This window comes from Mirounga angustirostris, unplaced genomic scaffold (assembly GCF_029215605.1).
Source record: "Mirounga angustirostris isolate CCGP_5_RB_7025 unplaced genomic scaffold, mMirAng1.0.hap1 SCAF_7, whole genome shotgun sequence".
In the NCBI taxonomy this organism is placed as follows: Eukaryota; Metazoa; Chordata; class Mammalia; order Carnivora; family Phocidae; genus Mirounga; species Mirounga angustirostris.
The window spans coordinates 62,492,997-62,512,945 of record NW_026991715.1 but is presented as its reverse complement, the minus strand read 5'-3'; the positions used below and the strand labels follow the sequence as shown (position 1 = coordinate 62,512,945).

Genomic DNA, 19,949 nt, shown 5'->3' with positions numbered 1-19,949 from the left:
GTTAGAATTTCCTTCCTTTTAAAGGCTGAATAATATTCCATTGCATTTATATACTACATTGTCTTATCCATCAGTGGACGCTGGGATTACTTCCATGTTTTAACTATAGTGAATAAGGCTGCTATGAACCTGGGTATATGAATATCTCTGAGATTTTTAATTCTTTTGGGTATAAACCCAGAAATGGAATTGGTCAATCATATGGTTAAATATATTCCAAAGTATTTTATTCTTTTTGATGCAATTTGTTTTCTTAATTTCTCTTTTTGATAATTCGTTGTAAGTTAATAGAAAAATCACAACTGATTTTTGTATATTGATTTTATATCCAGCAACTTTACTGAATCCATTTGTTTAGTTCTAACATTTTTTTGGTGAAGTCTTTAGTAATTTGAATCTTCTCTCTCTCTCTGTTTCTCTCTCTCTCTCTTTTTAGTTTATCTAGCTCTAAAGGCTTGTCAAGTTTATTGATCTTTCTGAAGAACCAGCTTTTGGTTTTATTAATTTTATCTGTTGTTTTCCTGTTCTCTATTTCATTGATCTCTGTTCTAATCTTTATTATCTCCTTCTACTAGTTTTGGGTTTAATTTGTTCTTTTCTAGTTCCTTAAGTTTTAAAATTAGGTTGTTGATGTAAGATCTATCTTGTTTTTTAAATATATTTATAGCTTTAAATTTCCCCCTAGTATTGCTTTTGCTTTGTCCCATAGGTTTTCGTATGTTGTGTTTTCATGTCATCTCTAAGTATTTTTAAATTTCCCTTGTGATTCTTTTTTGATCCATTGGGAGTTTGTGTTAATTTCACAAATTTGTGAATTTTTTAGTTTTCCTTCTGTTATTCATCTCTAACTTCATCCCATTGTGGTCAGAGAAGATATTTTGTATGATACCCATCTTTTCAAATCTACTGAGACTTAATGTATGCTCTAACTTATGGCCTTTCCTGGAAAATGCCTCAATTACACTTGAGAAGAAGTATATACTTGTTGCTGGGTGGAGTGTTCTGCATATATCTCTTAAATCTAGTTCATTTATTGTGTTGTTTAATCTGCGTTTCCTTGTTTATCTTCTGAGTTTTGAGAGTGGAGTATTAATGACTGTAACTATTATTGTAAAACTGTATATTTCTTCCTTTGGGAAATGTCTTCAAAGGGTGTATTTCTTTATCTTTATTCAAGGAGATCATATGTAGGTAATGTAGAATTGTCAGAAATATACCATATATAAAGTTATCCCATTCTAGTAGATTGTTTTATTATCCCTCATCTTGATCTTGTAAACTTTTGACCTCTAATTAAATCCATAAAGGGAAACCAAAAAATAGAAATAGAACAATGTTACTATTCCAGGATAAATACTTAATTTAGTTATATATGTATAAATAATCATTTATTTATAGTTATTTAATAACTTTTAGGATACATTCTAATAATAAATTAATAGTTTTCTCTTTGTAAGACAACATTTTAAAAGTAATAATGTAATAATTTTTAAGAAGGATCTTATAACATTTGTTAGGAAATTAGTGAATAAGAAGAGATATAAGGTGTTTGTTATAATACTGAACATAATATTCTATGATTAAACTCAATACAATTTGAAGACTACCATTATAAAATTTTGGTTTTAAGAGCTTTGAAGTTCCTTAAGAACATGAAAATAGAATAACTACAATATACTATAACTCATAACACACTTGATGCAGGTGGAAAACTTTTGCTGTATCTTTGTATATCTATAATTCTTAAGTTCAAAAAGGGATATAGGAAGGCCAAGTACAGCTTTTAATTGATTTCCTTCTCCTAAAAGAATTGAAGTTTACTCAAGTTATTTTTCTTTTTTGTTTTCCTTATTTTCCTTGCTTGTTACAGAAACTTAAAAGGAAATTAAATGCCAATATTCATTCATTCACATTTTTCACCTTTGAAGGTCATCTTATTTTACGGAACTAGTTGTGTTATAAGGCCTACAGAATGTTTTCTCCTAGCTGGGGAGAGAGAGATTCAGACTGAGTTTTTAAGGGTCAAACCAAAGAGGCCAGGTTTAATTTACCAAATTTTTATTGTACCATTGTTACCTGTGCCCTTGGTACAATGAACTGCCCTAACAATATGTATGCATATTAAGCTTTTATGCAAGCTAATCATAGTGTTGATTATATTATTGATAGTATGCTTACTCTATGTCAGATGCTGTTTATGTTGTATAATTTAATTTTCTCAACAACCCCATTTTATAGAGAGGAGGATTGTGTTTCTAATCTGTTTAAGCAACTTGAGCTAGTAATTAATTGGCAGGGCTGGCTTTGTCTGAGATATATCCTATTCCAGAACCTGTGCTCTTAACTACTTGATTTAGTCTACTTGCCAATTTTTGTAGAATGAAAAATATATAATAAAAAAAGATTTCTGTCCATCAGTGTAATTGCCTTTGTTTGTTGCCAATATTTCTAGACATTTGCATTCCTGATTTTTGAATCATTTGCTTATGCTCATTGTTAATTTTAGAGATGGAAGGATGATCAGAGACATAAGTTTTGTAAGCAGTGTAATTATTTTTTCCCAACCAGTTCTACCTTGCTTATTCCCATTGTTCTTTAACAGAAGGGAAAAAAGAGAATGGACTTTTTGAATTTTCAAAATTACTAACCTATTTTGGTAATTTGCAAGGGCAAACAAAAGGATATTTTAAGAACATATACTTTTTTTTTTTTTTAAAGATTTTATTTATTTGACACAGAGAGAGAGCACAAGTAGGCAGAGCGGCAGGCAGAGGCAGAGGGAGAAGCAGACTCCCCGCTGAGCGGGGAGCCCAACACAGGACTCAATCCCAGGACCCTAGGATCATTACCTGAGCCGAAGGCAGACGCTTTCAAGATGCTTATCTTGAAAAAAAATAATGAACCACTTCATTCTTTAATGATTAAATTAGGATATTATTTACTGTTTTTATCGTCATGGGAGAGTTGTGAAAAGCATAATTATTTCAGTCATGTGTTTAAGTGATATAAATAGACAATTAAGAATGACAGGTTACATTTTTTATAATTACTTTATCCTTGTATAAAAAATCTGAAAGAGCTAGATTATACGCTATTATTGCAGGAGGAACCTTGCCTGAATTTAAATCTTCCAAAGAAATATTTGTCCTGAAGAAGAAAACACGTTTTGTATAAAAAATAATACATGTCTTCTATTTTTGGAATTGTGATCTCTCATTTGGTGTTATATGATTTTCTTAATGTTACCATAATTACTTTTTTAGTGTATTTTGGGATCTCTACTGTGCAGCTCCAGAAAGACGGGAAACATGTGAACATTCAAGTGAAGCAAAAGCCTTCCATGATTATGTGAGTTAATGTATAATTTTACTCAGTTATATTATCAGTTTTCTTTTTAACCACCGCTCTTGAAAAATGGATTGGACCATCTATTCTTTTCCTTTGGTTTTAAGAAGTTGGTTGTTCTTTTTTTTCTTGAGAAATTAGGGTTATAACTTCAAAAGTAAAATACAAATGAGTGTTAAGTCTTGTTGAAAGCCTAGGATAAGAGGCTAGTCCTAATGCCAAGTTATTAAAAGTATCTTTTTTTATCTATAGGCATGCCTGATTTGTGAAATTTCAGATTTATAAAAATTAAATAATAATTCCTCATTCCACAAAAGGAGTCATAAGAATTCTGTAAATGATAAGTTCTTCTTTTGCACATAAGATTGAAAAAATATATCATGATATTATATTTTTCTTTTTTGTACCTTTTGATTATATATCATAAAGCTAAATATCTGTTATACTGATTCATTTCTACAAATAAAATTTATTGTGAATTAAAGGGAACACAAGAGAGTAAAAGATTCTGGGCAAAAATGAAAATTGCATTAAAAGCTTTTTAAAAATGTTTTTAATTCTTAAGGAAGGACAGTGGACTGTCCCTGGCTAGGAGATGTATACTGAACATTTTGTTAGAAGAACTGCAAATGTCACTTTAGAGAGTTGATGGTATGAGGAAGTAGAATTGTAGAAAAAAGGAGGGAAAGAAACCAAGATTTTTAAGGGAAAAATTGCATTTAAGAATAAGATGGTTTTGTGAAGGGGCTGGGAAATGCAGAATTGACCATAAAGGAAGGACAGCTTGAGTTTGGGAGGAAGGAAATCCAGTGTCCTTAGTTTGGAGGAAGTGGAAATGGGGCTGGAACCTGAGGTTATCTGAAAGTAACTACCTAAAACTTAACCAGAGAGTTACTTGTTTAGTTGGTAGACAGGGGGCGATCATTCTGTGTGAATAGTCTTAAAAATCAGAACCAGGGCTCAAAAGGAAAAAAAGACCTTGTTCTTCCAAAGGACATACTTCAGCCTTAGACTAAAGAGGAGAAATAGCCAGGACAATTACAGCCCCAAAAGTAGCACAAGGAAGATTGTGCAGACAGAAGAGAAGTAAAAGTCTTGGGCATCTGGAGAGACTGTGTAGTACTTTAACCTTGGACTAAGCTGATTAAAGTGACTGCTCATGCTTGCCTCATCTGATATTGATTTCATTCATAAAGCTTGCTGTGCCGTAAACAATAATAGCTCTTAGGGATAATGTGAGTGAAAGGGGTGCTTCTGCATGTAAAGAAAAAGTAGAGAAAAGGCAGATACAGCAGATAAATACCCAGGATACAGTATTTATCTGGACAGTCTTGTTTTCCATTTTTACCCTTGGGTGATGGCAGAAAGTAGAGCAGAGACCCAACCATGAAGATTATAAGGAATCTGGCTAGAATGGGATATTCCATCTCATCTGCCTCCTACACCAAAAAGACTCGCCTAGATTTGGCCTGCCTGTCTTGGGAAACGTTTTTTAAATACTCAACTAGATGGCATTGTAAGTTGACAACTAGACAACTAGATGGCATTACACAGTGCCAGTGTTCTACTCCAAAGGACCATAATATTTGTGAATCTACAATGAATTATATAAATACTTCTTCATAATTCCATTGTACAGAAAGATGCACACTGCTGTTCACCATGGAGATCTTATAGGGAATACTGAACTAATTTAGATCTTTTAGAACCATTAGATAAATCATCGTCATTGTCAGAGCCTCATCATCTTCGTTGTCATGTACATGTTGCATTCATAAGACATTTTAAATATTTCAGAGAATAGTCACACTTATTAGCTTTAGAAACCCACTTAAATATTTCAGGTTTGTTTCTTTTTTTTAAATGAGCATTCGCTAGAGGTATGAGTGAAATTAGATTTTCAAGGAAGAATAACCCTTATCATGTAATTTGGTCCTAGGAAAATGTAGTTTAGAAAAAATTAACTATTTGGGTTTTATAATCCATTATGAATATTAGCACATGCTTTATGAGATGTTTTATAACTTATCTTAAGTATTAGTTTTAAGAAATTTATTTTTAGGTGGTGTTTTTATTATACCTTTAAGCCAGTATATTTTCAGTGGTAATACATCTCCAAATTTTTCTTTTAAATGAGGTTTGTGAAAGGATTTTACTTACATAATTTCAGGTTGTAATTGGATTTTTAGAAATACATTTTTTTGGTAGCATACTTTAATGATAATTTTCATGAGTAGGATTTCCTGACTTCTTAATAGAGACAGTTTCTGAAAATGATCAACATAATTCATGTTTGATGTGTAGATATAGAAGTTTGAAAGACTCAGGGAAGAAAATGGGAAACAGGAATAAACAATAAGATTGTGGTAAAACTCTAGAATGTTATATTTCTTTATTAGAGTTCATTATGGAACCATTTCTATAATAGTAATTAATATTTATACCTACTGAATTTTAAGGTAACTCTGAAGGGAGCATTCTGAAAAATATTTTCTTCAATAGCTTCGTCTTTAGAATAAAAAAAATACTTATTTGCATGTAAAATTCTCACATGTTTAAAAAAGTAGTCTTGTTATTTTATAGTCTTTGTTTATTTATAAGATTGAATGGATAATGAAATGTAGACTACTTTTTTTTGAAGAAATGATAGAGGCATAATGACGTAAATAATGAATAATCTTTTTAATTAAAAAATAGTCTAAAATGTTAACAGTGATTACCTTTTGATGTTGGAATTATGCATGACTATGATTCTTATCTCTATATATTCCTGTATTTTCCAAATATCTTTAGTTAATATTAATTTTATATTCAGGAAATTTACTTTAAAAGAGATTAAAACTTACCTTTCAGTGAATTCCAATGTCTCTTCTGAAAATAGAAAATAAATTCGTAAAATAAAATTTATATTTGAGGTGGTCCTGTGTTTTTATATGCTATAGGCATTTAGCATCTCTTATGAAAGACATTTGTTTTTTGTATGTGTACCTATTAAGGGGAGATCTATAAACTGAATAGATGTAACTTTTAGCCATTGTATACTTTTTATTTTTTATTTTTTAAAAGATTTTATTTGAGAGAAAGCAAGTGTGCAAGTGCGAGCATAAGCTGTGGGAAGGGCAGAGGGAGAGGGAGAAGCAGACTCCTGGCTGAGCAGGGAGCCCCAATGCGGGATTCAATCCCAGGACCCCAAGATCATGACCTGAGCCCAAGGCAGACGCTTAACTGACGGAGCCACCCAGGTGCCCCCATTTTATCCTTTCTAATAAAATCTTTTTTTTTTTTTGTAATTGTTATCCCAGAAACATTTTTAGCTCTTGGGGTAAAAATGTTTTGTTTGTTTGTTTGTTTTCTGATATTGCTTCTTTAGATTATGGATTTTTGTCATCTTATTATTTTATTTGCTAAATAGTTATAGATATCCTTTCCTTCAAAAGTTAATATCCTTTCCTTCAAACAATCACCCTGTTCATACTTATTGTGAGAAAAAGCAAAAAAAAAAAAAAGAGAGAGAGAGAAAACATTTAAGATGAAGAAAACCTTGATCTCCTTGCATTTATATTTTAAAACATATTAACTTAAATATTTAGCATCTATACACAATGCTATATGTAAACTCATGATACATTTGGAAATCAACAGTTAATAGTGTATACAGATGTACTTTTGGATGACAAAGGTATAAAAAACACAAGGAAATGATTATTATTTAAGTTAGGATAATGATTACGTATGGGAAGTGGGAAGAGGTTATGATTGGGATAGGGCTCATGGAAAGGGCTTTTGAGATAGTTGGCAAAATTCTTTTTGCCTGACCATGGTGATGGTTACTTTATAATAACCATGTGTTTGCTTTAAAATATTTCATAAAATTCCATAATTTATATTTTTTCTATATTTGTATTTTTTTAATTTTAAAAAAGCAAGATTTTAAAATATAGTTAAGATAATTAACTTGAGAAAAGAAATACAGTAGTTTCTAATGTGTTTATGGGTATTGCTATGTTCATCTCTGAGACCTGGTGGCAGCAAATAAAGGGATGATCTCCAAACAAATCTGTTTGATTCTTTTCTGCTATGACAGATACTGTAAAATATGTCTACCTGTTGATTTTCTAGAGGGGAGCGGAGAATAAGATCAGAAATGTTGGAGGAAATTTTAATAATTATGAATTTATCTTATATAGAGATTTTACTATAGAACAATTATTTTGCCTCATGGCTGGGAGATATCTAACTTGGACCAGTTATTTTTATCCTGAGTGAGAAATAGGTTCATCTGAGCTGTAAAATTATTATTAGATAGTACAATATTATCATTAAAAAGTAAAACATCATCTTATGTGATTAAAAATAATATCTACTAACTTGGAAAGTTTATTGAACTAGCTTTTATTTTCTCCCTATTGGTATGTTTTTATTTTACCCTGAAATCACAGGCAGTGCTTTTATGTGGAGTTAATTAACATTTACTAGATTTTTTTTCTGCTTCAGATTAACATAGAGTTGTTTTATTTAACAATTTATTTCTAATTTCATTCATTTCCTAAGAGAAGTATCAATATACATACTACTAAATGAGAAATGTATACAGTGATTATAATCTTAGTTCTCTGGTATGAATGAAGATTGCTTAGTTGTCCTAAAGCAATGATAGAGCCAAAATATATTATTGCTTTAGTGTGGTAGTAATGAAATCACATTATTACAATGAGCTCTTTGAGAGCAGAGAATTAGATTTATTCTTCCCTGGGGTCTATCAAATAATAGATATTCGATAAATGTTAACAATGCAGTGGTTTGTAAGTTTGGGAGACTGGAGGTGTTTTAAATTTTTCAAATGTTCAGATAAAGTGATAGGCTTTAGTCATAATTATTGATAACATGTGGCTGATTTTGTATTCTTGCCTAAGAGAATGATTATAACATCTAGAAAGGATTATGTTACAGGTTTATAGTGATGCACTACTTTTTAAAAATGCTATAGAACATGTGATATTATGTAAATAAAATAATAGGAGAATAATGTTTTTATTCATACCTTATGAAAATTGTTTCTGCAGATAAGCTATATTATTTAGGAAAATACTTCTGTAGAAAGTATAGTATAGTGAATAGAGTCAATAATATTGTAATAAATTTATCTGGTGACAGATGGTAACTATACACTTACTGTGGTAAGCGTTTTGTAATGTATGTAAATATCAAATCACTATTTTGCACACCTGTAACTAGTATATTATATGTCAACTATACTTCAATTAAAAAAATTTTTTTTATAAAAAGTAAAAAAAGAAACTATTGCAGATAGTTAAGTACACTCTTTGCTGTGTTAACATCCTCTGTGTACCTCCCTTTTATTCCTGTACATTAGATTTTTATAATGGGATGTTTTCTGTAATGATTTCTGAGCTTCCTCAGGGAATAGGCATTGTCTTATTTGTCTTTTTCATCCCCTGTGCCTGGCATGGTACTGGACATGAGATGTTCAAATTATGTTTGGTGTTTATATAAATGAATGGTTAAATAAAATATTATCTAATAAGTATTTGTTACTTCTTATTTTAATATATCTGGATATGTAGTTCCAGGAAGGTCATTTAATACTACCTTTATTCATTTTGTATTTCAAAACAAATTTAGATAAGACATCTCTAAAGACATAACAAATGAATCAAAGCAGGTAGCAAAGGCTTTATGTCTCAGGAGGCATGGCACCAGGGAATCTAGCCGTGAACAAAATAGATATTATCCCCATTCTCATGGGCTACCATCTAGCAAAAGAGACTTTTTCCCAAGAAGTTTGAAATATCAAGTAGTAAAATACATGGAGAGACATATTATAGTCTTATATTGCTAGATCAATCAGAATTTATTTATATATATGTATACATATATATATGTAAGAATATGGAGAGAGATGGCACATAACTTCTGATGTGTGTTTAGATTTTGTTATATAGTAGCCATAATTAGTAAATGCTCAAATGTATTATATTAGGACGTAGTTCTCCTTACCAGTTCATGTAAACTAGAGTCTTAATAGGCTAGGAACAAATAGAGTTACATTTAAAATCCATTAAAGATGGTAAAACCTGTTGTAGGTGTGTATTAATATTTATCAGTAATTGATAGTCTTTTCTTCACCCCAGTAGGTAGGGATGTAATAAGATTCACTTTCCACCTTATCTGCTGTAGAGTTTCTACCACTGTTTTCATTTCTTATAGGATCCAGTTTAATTTCTTTTGCCCCAAATAAACCTTATAAACTAACTTATATTCTTTCTGGCATAAGGTAAGTTGTTTTTTTCTTTTTTGTTTTTGTCTACTTGTTAATTTGAAGAAGAACATCCAGCAGTTTACCTGTGGTGTCCCGCTTGTCACTGCACCCAGGATTGCTTCTGGGTGCCTTCTAAGTCCTGCTGGTAACACTATCAGATATGTTTCCTATTTCTTTTGATTCTGGGATTTCTTATAGGGCAATGAGTTATGTCAGTCATTTGACAGAAAACATGAATGAAGGGAGACAAAGAAACTATAAAGCATTATGGAAGGATTCTACTTAAAAGTCTTTTACAGCATAATTTATAGAGTTATGTAGATAATACAAAATCCTTAAATAAATGAAGAAGCTAATGTGGAAAAGAGATAAGCAGAACAATGATGACTTGTTTCATTGTAGAAAATAATATATTTTTTCAAAGTATATGGTTTAAAGGAACTTCATCTTAAGTCCCGTTTTTCACACTGGTGTATTCATTTTTATTAAAATCTAATTTCTGGTGAACGTGAAAAGATGGATATGGGAAGATCTTTATTCTTTACTATTTTTGATGCTGATGTTACACTGCCTGTGATTATGTTGCCAATAGAGTCCTAACATAAAAACAAAACCCAACAGAAATATGATACTCTTTCAAAAATAATATGTATTTCTAATGTACTGTTAAGAGATAGGAAATTCATAAGTTTAAAAGTCATATGAAATAAGTTATTTTGGGAGTTTATAAAAGGAAAAGTGAAATATATCTAAATACCTTAGATTTGTGGTGTTATATTTCTATAGCCACTTTGTTTACTTTTCATATATTATAAAACTTGATTTAAAATTACTCTATTGGGGGGCTCCTGGCTGGCTCAGAGAGTAGAGCATGTGACTCTTGATCTCAGGGTTGTAAGTTTGAGCCCCACGTTGGGTATAGAGATTACTTAAAATCTTTAAACAACAACAGCAACAAAAGGGCCAAAAAAAAAATAATAGCTCGATTTTGGACAACTTATACAACTTCATGAAAGTCTTGTTTTTATTTCTTTCCCCTTTGATATGAGGGAAAGAAATTAAAAATACTGGCAAAACTCATGTTTCATTTACCCCAATCTAGTTTTCAATTATTCTTGTATGTCTTGGATTTTGTGGGCATTGGTAGTGAGAGTAGGGATCCATAGTCCATATCTCTTTAAAATAAGTAAGTGCCTCACACATTTAGGTATTGTAACTTTGAATGTATATTAGAAATTTAAATAATAGTTACTTAGCCAAGAAATAATGGACATGCTATAAATGATGTGACACACTGTTTTGTACAAATAAGAATGCATTATCCATTTTCAGACCTCATGAAATTTTTATAAATTTGATTGCATTTATTTTGAATATTAAGGCCCCCCCCACATATATTTGACTTGATACTTTCCCCTGTTTCTTGGGTTTAAAACCACAAACAACTACTGTTATAATACAAGGAATTATTTGTAACCAGCCACAGTAGATAGATACCATCAGTTCTCAAAGCTCAGGTGCTAACTTTTGTATCTTTGAACTCTCTAGAAGGAAATTCTTGGAATCTCTTCAAAGAAAAGGTATAGATTTTTTAAATGTGGTTTTATGATTTTTCTTATCAAAGTCAAACTTAACTTTAAAAATGTGTGATGCATTATGTTAAAATATCTAGATTTTTAAAGAAGAAAGGGGTACAACTTACTAATAAATGTGATTCTATGCAGAATTATCACTGAGAAGTGATTTTGGTAGACATAACTTAGAATCATTCTATCATTTATTAACTCTTTCTTGAGAAGCCATTTATATATGCAAGTTACTTTGAGGTTATGTGAGAGGCAGAGACATAAATATTTCTCTCACTAGGGGTTCGTAATGTGGAGAGGTATATGAGCTGTATATTATGAGCTAGTGCTAGGAATATAATGTAGATGGTAACTGTTATACTGTGTGACTTTAAACACTGAATGTGCACTGACTTTGAATGATAACTAGGATTTGGATGAGAAGAGGTGTGTGTGGGAAGGTATATCAGAGAAACGGGCTGACAATGGAAAAATATAAGGTGTATTTAGGGAATAGTGAGCAAAGCTGTTTTACTACAGAGTAGAAAAATCAAACACAGGATTAATGCTTAGCCAATAGTTAGTAGAATTTTGAAACTGTAAGAACACTATGAAATTATCCTTTTCATTGGTTTCATGTTGAGTTTCCTGGACTCTTGGTCTAGGGGTGAGAACACCCTACCAGAGAGGCTCTTGGTCTCTTGTTTTAACTGAAGTAGCTTGGTTCTCCTTTCCCATTTCTTTCTGTTTTCTCTTTCTAATTAAATGGAACAAATCTCCATTTAAGTCATTACCCATGCTATAAATGAATCTTCTCTTTATCCCCATGATTGTTCTCCTTTCTCTCTGACTAGTCATCTAAACTCGCCAATTCCAGTGCCTAAACATTTCTTATGCATGTCTTATCCTCTCTAATCCCATTGCAGATGCTTCAGTTCAAGTCCTTATCATGTTGCAACAGCCTTACCATGACTTTTTCTGCACCTGTCTTCCTTTACGCCCTCAGGGTTCAAGAACTCTTTCTTAAGGGTTCTTGGTTAGACTTTTTTTTTTTTTTTTAAAGATTTTATTTATTTGACAGAGAGACAGCGAGAGAAGGAACACAAGCAGGGGGCAGTGGGAAAGGGAGAAGCAGGCCTCCTGCTGAGCAGGGAGCCCGATGTGGGGCTCGATCCCAGGAACCTGGGATCATGACCTGAGCTGAAGGCAGACAACGACTGAGCCACCCAGGTGCCCCTCTTGGTTAGACTCTTGAATAAGCATCTCTGTCTCTTGGTCTCTCTCCTTCTATATCTTTTGTATATTGCCAGTGTCAGAATCCAAAACAATCCAAAAACTTAAAAAAGTTGAAAAATGATTATTTGATCCAACCTACTTATTTAACTAGATAGGGAACTTGGTACCCAGAGAGGTAAAGGATATGCCATTGTTTAAAAGTTGTATGAAGTTTGGGGCGCCTGGGTCGCTCAGTCGGGTAAGCGTCTGCCTTCGGCTCAGGTCATGATCCCAGGGTCCTGTGATTGAGCCCCGCATTGGGCTCCCGGCTCAGCGGGAAGCCTGCTTCTCCCTTTCCTACTCCCCCTGCTTGTGTTCCCTCGCTTGCTATCTCTCTCTCTCTCTGTCAAATAAATAAATAAAATCTTTAAAAAAAAAAAGTTGTAGAGGTTTTGCCAGGAAAATTCAGGTTTTCCAAATATTCCCTGAGTACTTTTCAACTATCCTGGGTGAAGCTTTTGTTCTGTCTGCAATAGAGAATCATTTTTTTGAGCTTATTCAAAATACAGTAAATTATATTTTAGGATGATTAATATGAGGGCATTATGTGAGAGGAACCAAAGAAAGGAAAGGACTAAAGGTAAAGACTGGGAGGAGGCTAACCTAATAGTCTTGGTATAAGCTGAAAAGCCCTCGAATTAGGGTGGCAGCAATTGAAGATGAAAATGAAGGATAAAAAAGATGAGTTGTGAGAATCAAGGAAGAGAGAAAGGTTTTGAAATTTTTAGTTAACATGACTAATGAACCGAGCTTTATACCATTAGCAGAAATCTGAAATTTGGAAGGAAGAACATAGAGTAAGTAGGTTCAGCTGTAAGAGTGTCTTAAATAATGAGAAAATAAGGGTAAATTAAGAATTGAGGCCTGGAGATAGAAATTTGGGGAAAAATGCACACATTTAGGGGGTGATAGGAAGGAAGGTGCTAGCATTAAGACCAATGAGAGATAAATACTTATTATCACACTGGAGAGACTCAGATAGCTTGACTGGTGTGTTCTACATAGCCCAGGAAATTTCCTGAATTGATTCACTATTTCAGGGTGCTTCCAATGTGAACTCTAGGGCAACTAGTAAAATTTGTTTGGTGTTAATGTACTATGTTGAGTTCCTAAGATATTTAAACCTGTTTATGGTTTTTGAGGCAAAACTTGAGACTCAAACTATGTCAGTGCCTGAATGATCTTTATAGGCCACAATTTCATTTGAGAAAGCAGTCATGTATTGTAGAGGGGAGAGAGTAGATTCAAATTTAGGAGGAAAACTAAATGGACTTAAATGATCCATGACTTCTGCTAGAAGTTTGGGAAAGTTAGATTAATAGGTAGGGAAATATCTCTATATAAGCCCTCTTCATTACAACTTTGTTTTAACAATCATGTATTGAATTGCCTGTTAAGAGCAATGTAGAAGTTTTCATACCTTGGGAGGTAAGCATATATAAAGGCTTGTAAAAATATATCATGTTCAATTTTGTAGTCTAGTGGCTTATGTTTAATTGGTACTCAATTAATATTTGATGAATGTACATTCTTCAGGCATGCTATTTCTAAACTAAGTTCCCTACCTCCGTGGGAACATTATACTACTCATATGTGACCCATTCAATATTCCCTCTTCTTGCTTTCCCCTGATTATTACCTTATCTTATGTATCACCTTATCTTATCCCTCCTATCATCATTATCCTTCCTTTGTCAGCTCTGAGATAAATACAAAAAGAGAGAATAAAGGAAAATATTTCAGAGCTAAAGTCATATTATAATTTTTTATTATGGTCAAAAGCCCAAATACATAAAGGAAGTGGAAAATCTTTAGATATTGAAAAATTACTTCTGTATTGCTTACAATAGGACACATTAATGTTATGTGTCTTAGAAATTATGGGAATGTTTTCCTTATGCAAATTTCATTAACACATAGCCACATATACCAAACTAACTTCCTTCCTTTTTTCTCTAACCTGGAATATTCTTGCACAAGGACATTGGGAGCTTGCTGTAAATTAAATTTGTAAACCTATCCTATCACAGGTCACCTATCTATATACGCTTCTTATCTTTTCCAGACCATAAATATAACCTTTGATAGTTTTTCGCCATTTTCCTTTGTCAGTTTTTCCTCCCGGAGGGCCTGCTCTTTTCTTTATGTCTAGGATTTTAATTTCATTCACTACAGAGACATACAGGAAGTAAGAGTATGGGCACTGGGAGGTTTGCAGAGAATTAGGATTCTCAACAGTATTTTCTGTTTGAAATGGAAATTACCTGGTTTTATCTCCATGTCCACATTCCCAATTATTTATTTACATTTATTTACTCGAGGCATTGTGGAGACCATGGAGTGGGTGGGGCATTTTAAGCCTCCTATTTGGGAATCATTCTTACCTACACTAGATGAGAGCTCAAGTTCAGAAGATAGAGTTGAGCTGGCATTCCTGCTGGGTCCTTTAGAACCCGTGGTGTGCTTGGAAACCTCTCACTTTCTGAGTGGGCTTTCTTGGAGGGCACAATGAATAAGGAGGGCACTTTGGTAGCTGACCTTCAAAGGTTCTCTTCCTGGCTCTTCAACTGCCTTTTATTGCTTAGTTTTCTATTAGCTTGTCCACTTGATGGGACTTGCAGGCTAATTCTACTTTTTTTTTTTTTTTTTTTAAGATTTTATTTGACAGAGGCAGCAAGAGAGGGAACACAAGCAGGGGGAGTGGGAGAGGGAGAAGCAGGCTTCCAGCCGAGCAGGGAGCCCGATGCGGGGCTCGATCCCAGGAACCTGGGATCATGACCTGAGCCGAAGGCAGACGCTTAAGGACTGAGCCACCCAGGCGCCCCTAATTCTACTTTTGAGAGAAACTAGGGTTTTGTGTTTTCAATGAATGTTTGGCGTTAGTTTCTTCAGTGCCAATAAAGTTTAATGGCAGGTGTTAGTGAGGGAAGCTTTCTGCCTTTTATTACTATCTCTCTTCAGTTGCTCTTAGCCAGCTCTTGTATTTTACTGTGTTAAAGTTGTGCATCCAGTTGAAACTACTGATTCCTCTTTTCTTATCTGAGAAGATGCTGGTTTCCAGAGCAAAAATGATTGCCCTTGCTCAGGGACCTTCCTGCTCCGATTGTTTCCCAGACATTCCCTGAATCAATTCTCGGGATTCTTTTCCAAATTTAAATTCTATTGAACACTGATAAACTTTAGCAGTTTCCAGCAATGGAAAAAGATAGGCTTTCCTCTTATGTCCTTTGCAGAACAAATTGTTCAAATAAAATTCTCCCTCTTTAGTGAGGACCTTCCTAACTTTTCCAACCATAGTAAATTGTCCACCTTATGGATTTAAGATATGAGATAGGCTGTCTGTGCTCTACCTGAATTCCTTTGATTCAGATTATTAGCTTAAAATATTTTCCCTTTCTTGTTGTTTTTAAAAACTTTTAAAGTCATAGCAAGGCTGAATTAAAACGAACAAAAAATTATGTCAGTAATTTTCTTTGAAGTAAAAAAGAGCCAGTATGATTTTTTTTTCTTATTTTAGGAAATTTCAGAAGTGATAATTATATATAGTTTTCTGTAATTTAAAGTGTATATTGTTCTCATGGGCTTTTAATATCTATCTAGAACAAAAGCAGCTGTTGCTTACCTTACTCATAGCAAAAGACCAGAATAGCAATAATGGGAGGTATTTAGGGAACTAGAGTTGATTTATTTAATTTAGATTAAAAAAAAAATTAGGACTTTTTAAAGATTGAACTGCAATTTCTCTAAAGCCCTTTTAATTAGTTAGTTAATTAATTAATTAATTTTTAACCAATAATAGAAGTTAATTAGAAATCTAAAGAAAGAATAATAGATCTTCTTAAATATTTGTAGAGAAAAAATCATGCATGTTTTTCCCTTGAGTAAAGTATAAGTAGATAGATACTTATTTTACTCTAGTGGTGCTGTCAAGAATAAAAATATAAGAGCTGTCTTTCTGTTGGGACGAATCAATGAATTGAGTCAGTTAATTTATAAGGTTAAATAGTAGTTTGATTTAAGGTTTTTATTTTTGTAGTTTTTTTATTTAAAAAGAGGAAGGTGTTTTTTTTTTTTAAAGAGAATCATCTGAGGATCAGTATAAATTCTACTTAAAAAATAAGTTTCAAAAGATTTAGTTCTATATAATGAAAATTAGAGAAAGAAAAAGAATAGGAATCAGAAGATAAGACCTTGATATTTAGGCAAGTTCTGAAAGTCAGAGGTTAATTTATATATTAAACTAATGTTCTAATGAGAAAAAAAATGTAGCCCTTAATTCAAATATATAGGTAAACATTTATCAGATTTATTTAAAATACTTTGAATTCTTATGACATGAGATCTTTTTATCTCTTTAAGTGGAGAAAAAATGCTCTTTAATTAAACTAGTCCATAATATCAAAAAACAAGTAAAAAATATATTTTTATCAGATTAAAAGACTGGAGGAGTTGCTATTAGATTATTCAGATAACATTTTCATTTTCAGTGAAAAATACAATATATTTTATAATACCTTGTATGTTCAGTGATGTCATTAAAAAGATCTGATCATCAGTGCCTGTCTGTATGAAATATTTAAATTTTAAAGCAGTTGACATTTATTTTGTTTTGTATTATGAATTGAAACATTTAATTTTTAAGGCCTTTGCTGCCACTTTACCTAGAATTGAAATTATGGTAGCCTTGTGGCCAAATTGAATTTATTCAGCTTATTAAAAACATAAGCAAGACCATGCAACCTCATGTACCATGTTTATATTTGACAGACATTTAGCTAAAGGGGTTTAATTTACCATACCTATCCCCTATGCCCAGAAAAAAAAAAAAATAGAAAAGAGTTTTATCTTTGGGGCAACTAATAATTTTCAGAATAAAAAAGGATAATCTGTAACTTCCTGTCTGCTAGTCATTTCCAATAATTTTAAAGACCTCTCCTCTTTTAATATTAAAGTTCTTTTTCTGATGAATTTTCCTAATATTACTTTAATAAGATCAGTACAGCGTAAACTGCATTTTATCAAAATTATGTGATGATGTGATAAGAATGTATATAAACATTTAAGAATTTCTTCTCAGGTTATAAGGCAAGTGATTTACCACCCCCCCCCCGCCCCCAGAAAAAAACAAACTTATTTTCTGCTGTATCAATACACAGCAAAAACAAATGGAGATATCACAACATTTTACTCTTGACCAGTTCAACTATGAAGATTTTATATAGTAGCATCCTTCCTGTTAAGTCAATGAGCACCGTATTTCATAAGTTCTAGAAAGTCTTTTAATAAAATGCATGTGTTTTTAAACATATCTGAAATTGATATGCATCTTATAAACAACTAATAAAGTTTCATGCCATGGTCTAATTATTTGGCAGCATTTTTCCCTCTTTTTAATGATACATAAGATAATTGTGATAATTGTGAGTTTTAAGATACTGACATCTTATTGATGAATTATGATTATGGTAGATATGTAGTCTTCTCTGGACTTAGAAAATAGTAGTAAATTGTATTTTTGAAATAGTATACTCATCTGTTACACCTCTTGCTGTGTCAGTAGTATAGAGTTTAATACAACATGTTTTGGGGTGCCTGGCTAGCGCAGTTGGTAGAGCATGTGACTCTTGATCTCAGGGTCATGAGTTCCAGCCCCACATTGGGTGTAGAGCTTACTAAAAAACAAAAACAACATGTTTTTTCCTAATATGCAATGTGATAAATTATTTTGAATGATGGGATATACACATTTTCATTATCAATTTCTAATTTTGTGTAAATTGTAAATTGTTTGATAACATTAAGCTTTTCAGAAGGACATGCAGAGTCTTATTTGTATATGCTCATTATATATTTCTTTCAAAACAGTAGTATAGTATAATAGAGGTCACAGAACTATTTTTATAAAATTTAATAAAAACACAGTTTTTCTCATCATAAAAGGAGAACCCAGTAACAAATAATTGTCATAACTTCTAAGTTTTTTGAGAAATGATTATAGTTTTTATTGCATATGTTATTATCACTTAAGTAGAGTTGTCATTCATTGAAGCTTCAACTATGTCCTCTTGAGCCTGATCAATCTTTTCATGTCCATTTTAACTTTTTACGTTTTTCAAAGATGGCAAAAACATCTCCCCTCTGCCATGTTTTTTTTTTTTTGCTTATGACCTTGCCACTCTTCCATCAAGAAGTGGAGTCCAATTTCCTTTCCCTTAAACCTGAGCTTACCTTAGTAACTTGCGTGTAATCAGTAGAATATGGTAGAAGTGATGCTATGTGACTTCTGAGGCTAGGTCAGAGGAAGTCTTGTATCTTCTGTGTTGGTCTCTTGGAATGCTTACTCTTAAGCTATTCCTTCTCAAGATGTTCCCTCTTTAAACCTCATCCCCATTCTATGAGAAATACAGGCCCAGCAGTCTCTCAATCTGCCAATCATCTGAGCCCAGGCATTAGTCATTAGCGGAGAAGCCCTTAGCTGTGAGTTTTCCCAACTGAAATACAGATATCTGCAGGGACAGCGGTTTCCACTGCTCACTCTCCAAAGTTCTAAACTACATAACCCATTAGCATAATAAAAGAGTTCTTACTTTATCTGCTACTGATTTGGGGGTGGTTTGTTTTGCAGCAGTTGATAATCAGAACAGAACTTAATATATAGAAGTGGAGTGTTACTGTAACAGAAGCTACAAGTACATGGGATTGGCTGGTGGGTGGACAAGAGTTCATGAAACCTGAAATAGATTCATGGAGACTATTGGTAAGGGCTTGAAAGGGAGTGATGCTAATATTATTTGAAGCTGGAAATAAAGAATATCTTTAGGGGTGTCTGGGTGGCTCAGTTGGTTAGGTGGCTGACTCTTGATTTTTGGCTCAGGTCATGATCTCAGGGTTCTGGGATTGAGTCCCGTGTTGGGCTCCTTGCTCAGCAGGGAGTCTGCTTGAGGATTCTCCCTCTCCCTTTGCCCTTCTGCCTGCTTGTGTGCGCATGTGCTCTCGCTCTCTCTCAAATAAATCATAAAATATATATATCTTTATGATCTAATGGCAGAAAGTTTAGCAAACTGTCCACCTAGGGTAACATGGAAAATAGAAAATGTACTTAATGAACTGATAGATCTGGCAAAGGAGAGTTACAGGCAGAATGTCTAAAGCGTTGTCAACTATGTCTTTTGGCTATAGCTCATGAGATATGGATGGAGAGAGATGAGTTAAAAAAAGAAATTCTTGTTTTTGAGCAGAATTTGGAGGAAATATGAAGGGCTCAGGAAGTTTTTCCAGCCTGCAAAGTATTCTCAAAGAAGAAAGGGCCTCAGAATAAAGATTAAATCCAGAGCAAAGTTAGGAAAATGTGGACTCAAGGTAAAAGTGAAAGTAAGGTGTTACTATAAAACCTTCTTTAAGACCTCAGAAAAATTTAAAGTGGCCTTTGTAGACTATCTCACGCACACACAAAAACTTCCAGGAATCTTAACAGCGCAACTCCT

At 32.8% G+C, this 19,949-nt stretch overlaps 1 protein-coding gene across 8 annotated transcripts in view; it reads left to right on the top strand.

Annotated features, from left to right (window-relative positions):
* The window catches only part of SSBP2 (single stranded DNA binding protein 2), a 288,797-nt gene that overhangs the window by 94,719 nt on the left and 174,129 nt on the right, over window positions 1-19,949 (top strand). For 7 of the 8 annotated variants that reach the window (XM_064596315.1, XM_064596316.1, XM_064596317.1 and 4 more), the window contains one exon: window positions 3,264-3,348. The exons of the other annotated variant lie outside the window; for it this stretch is intronic. In XM_064596315.1, coding sequence (XP_064452385.1) covers window positions 3,264-3,348 — 85 coding nt within the window. The remainder of the gene's footprint in view (window positions 1-3,263; window positions 3,349-19,949) is intronic. 8 annotated transcript variants of the gene reach the window in all.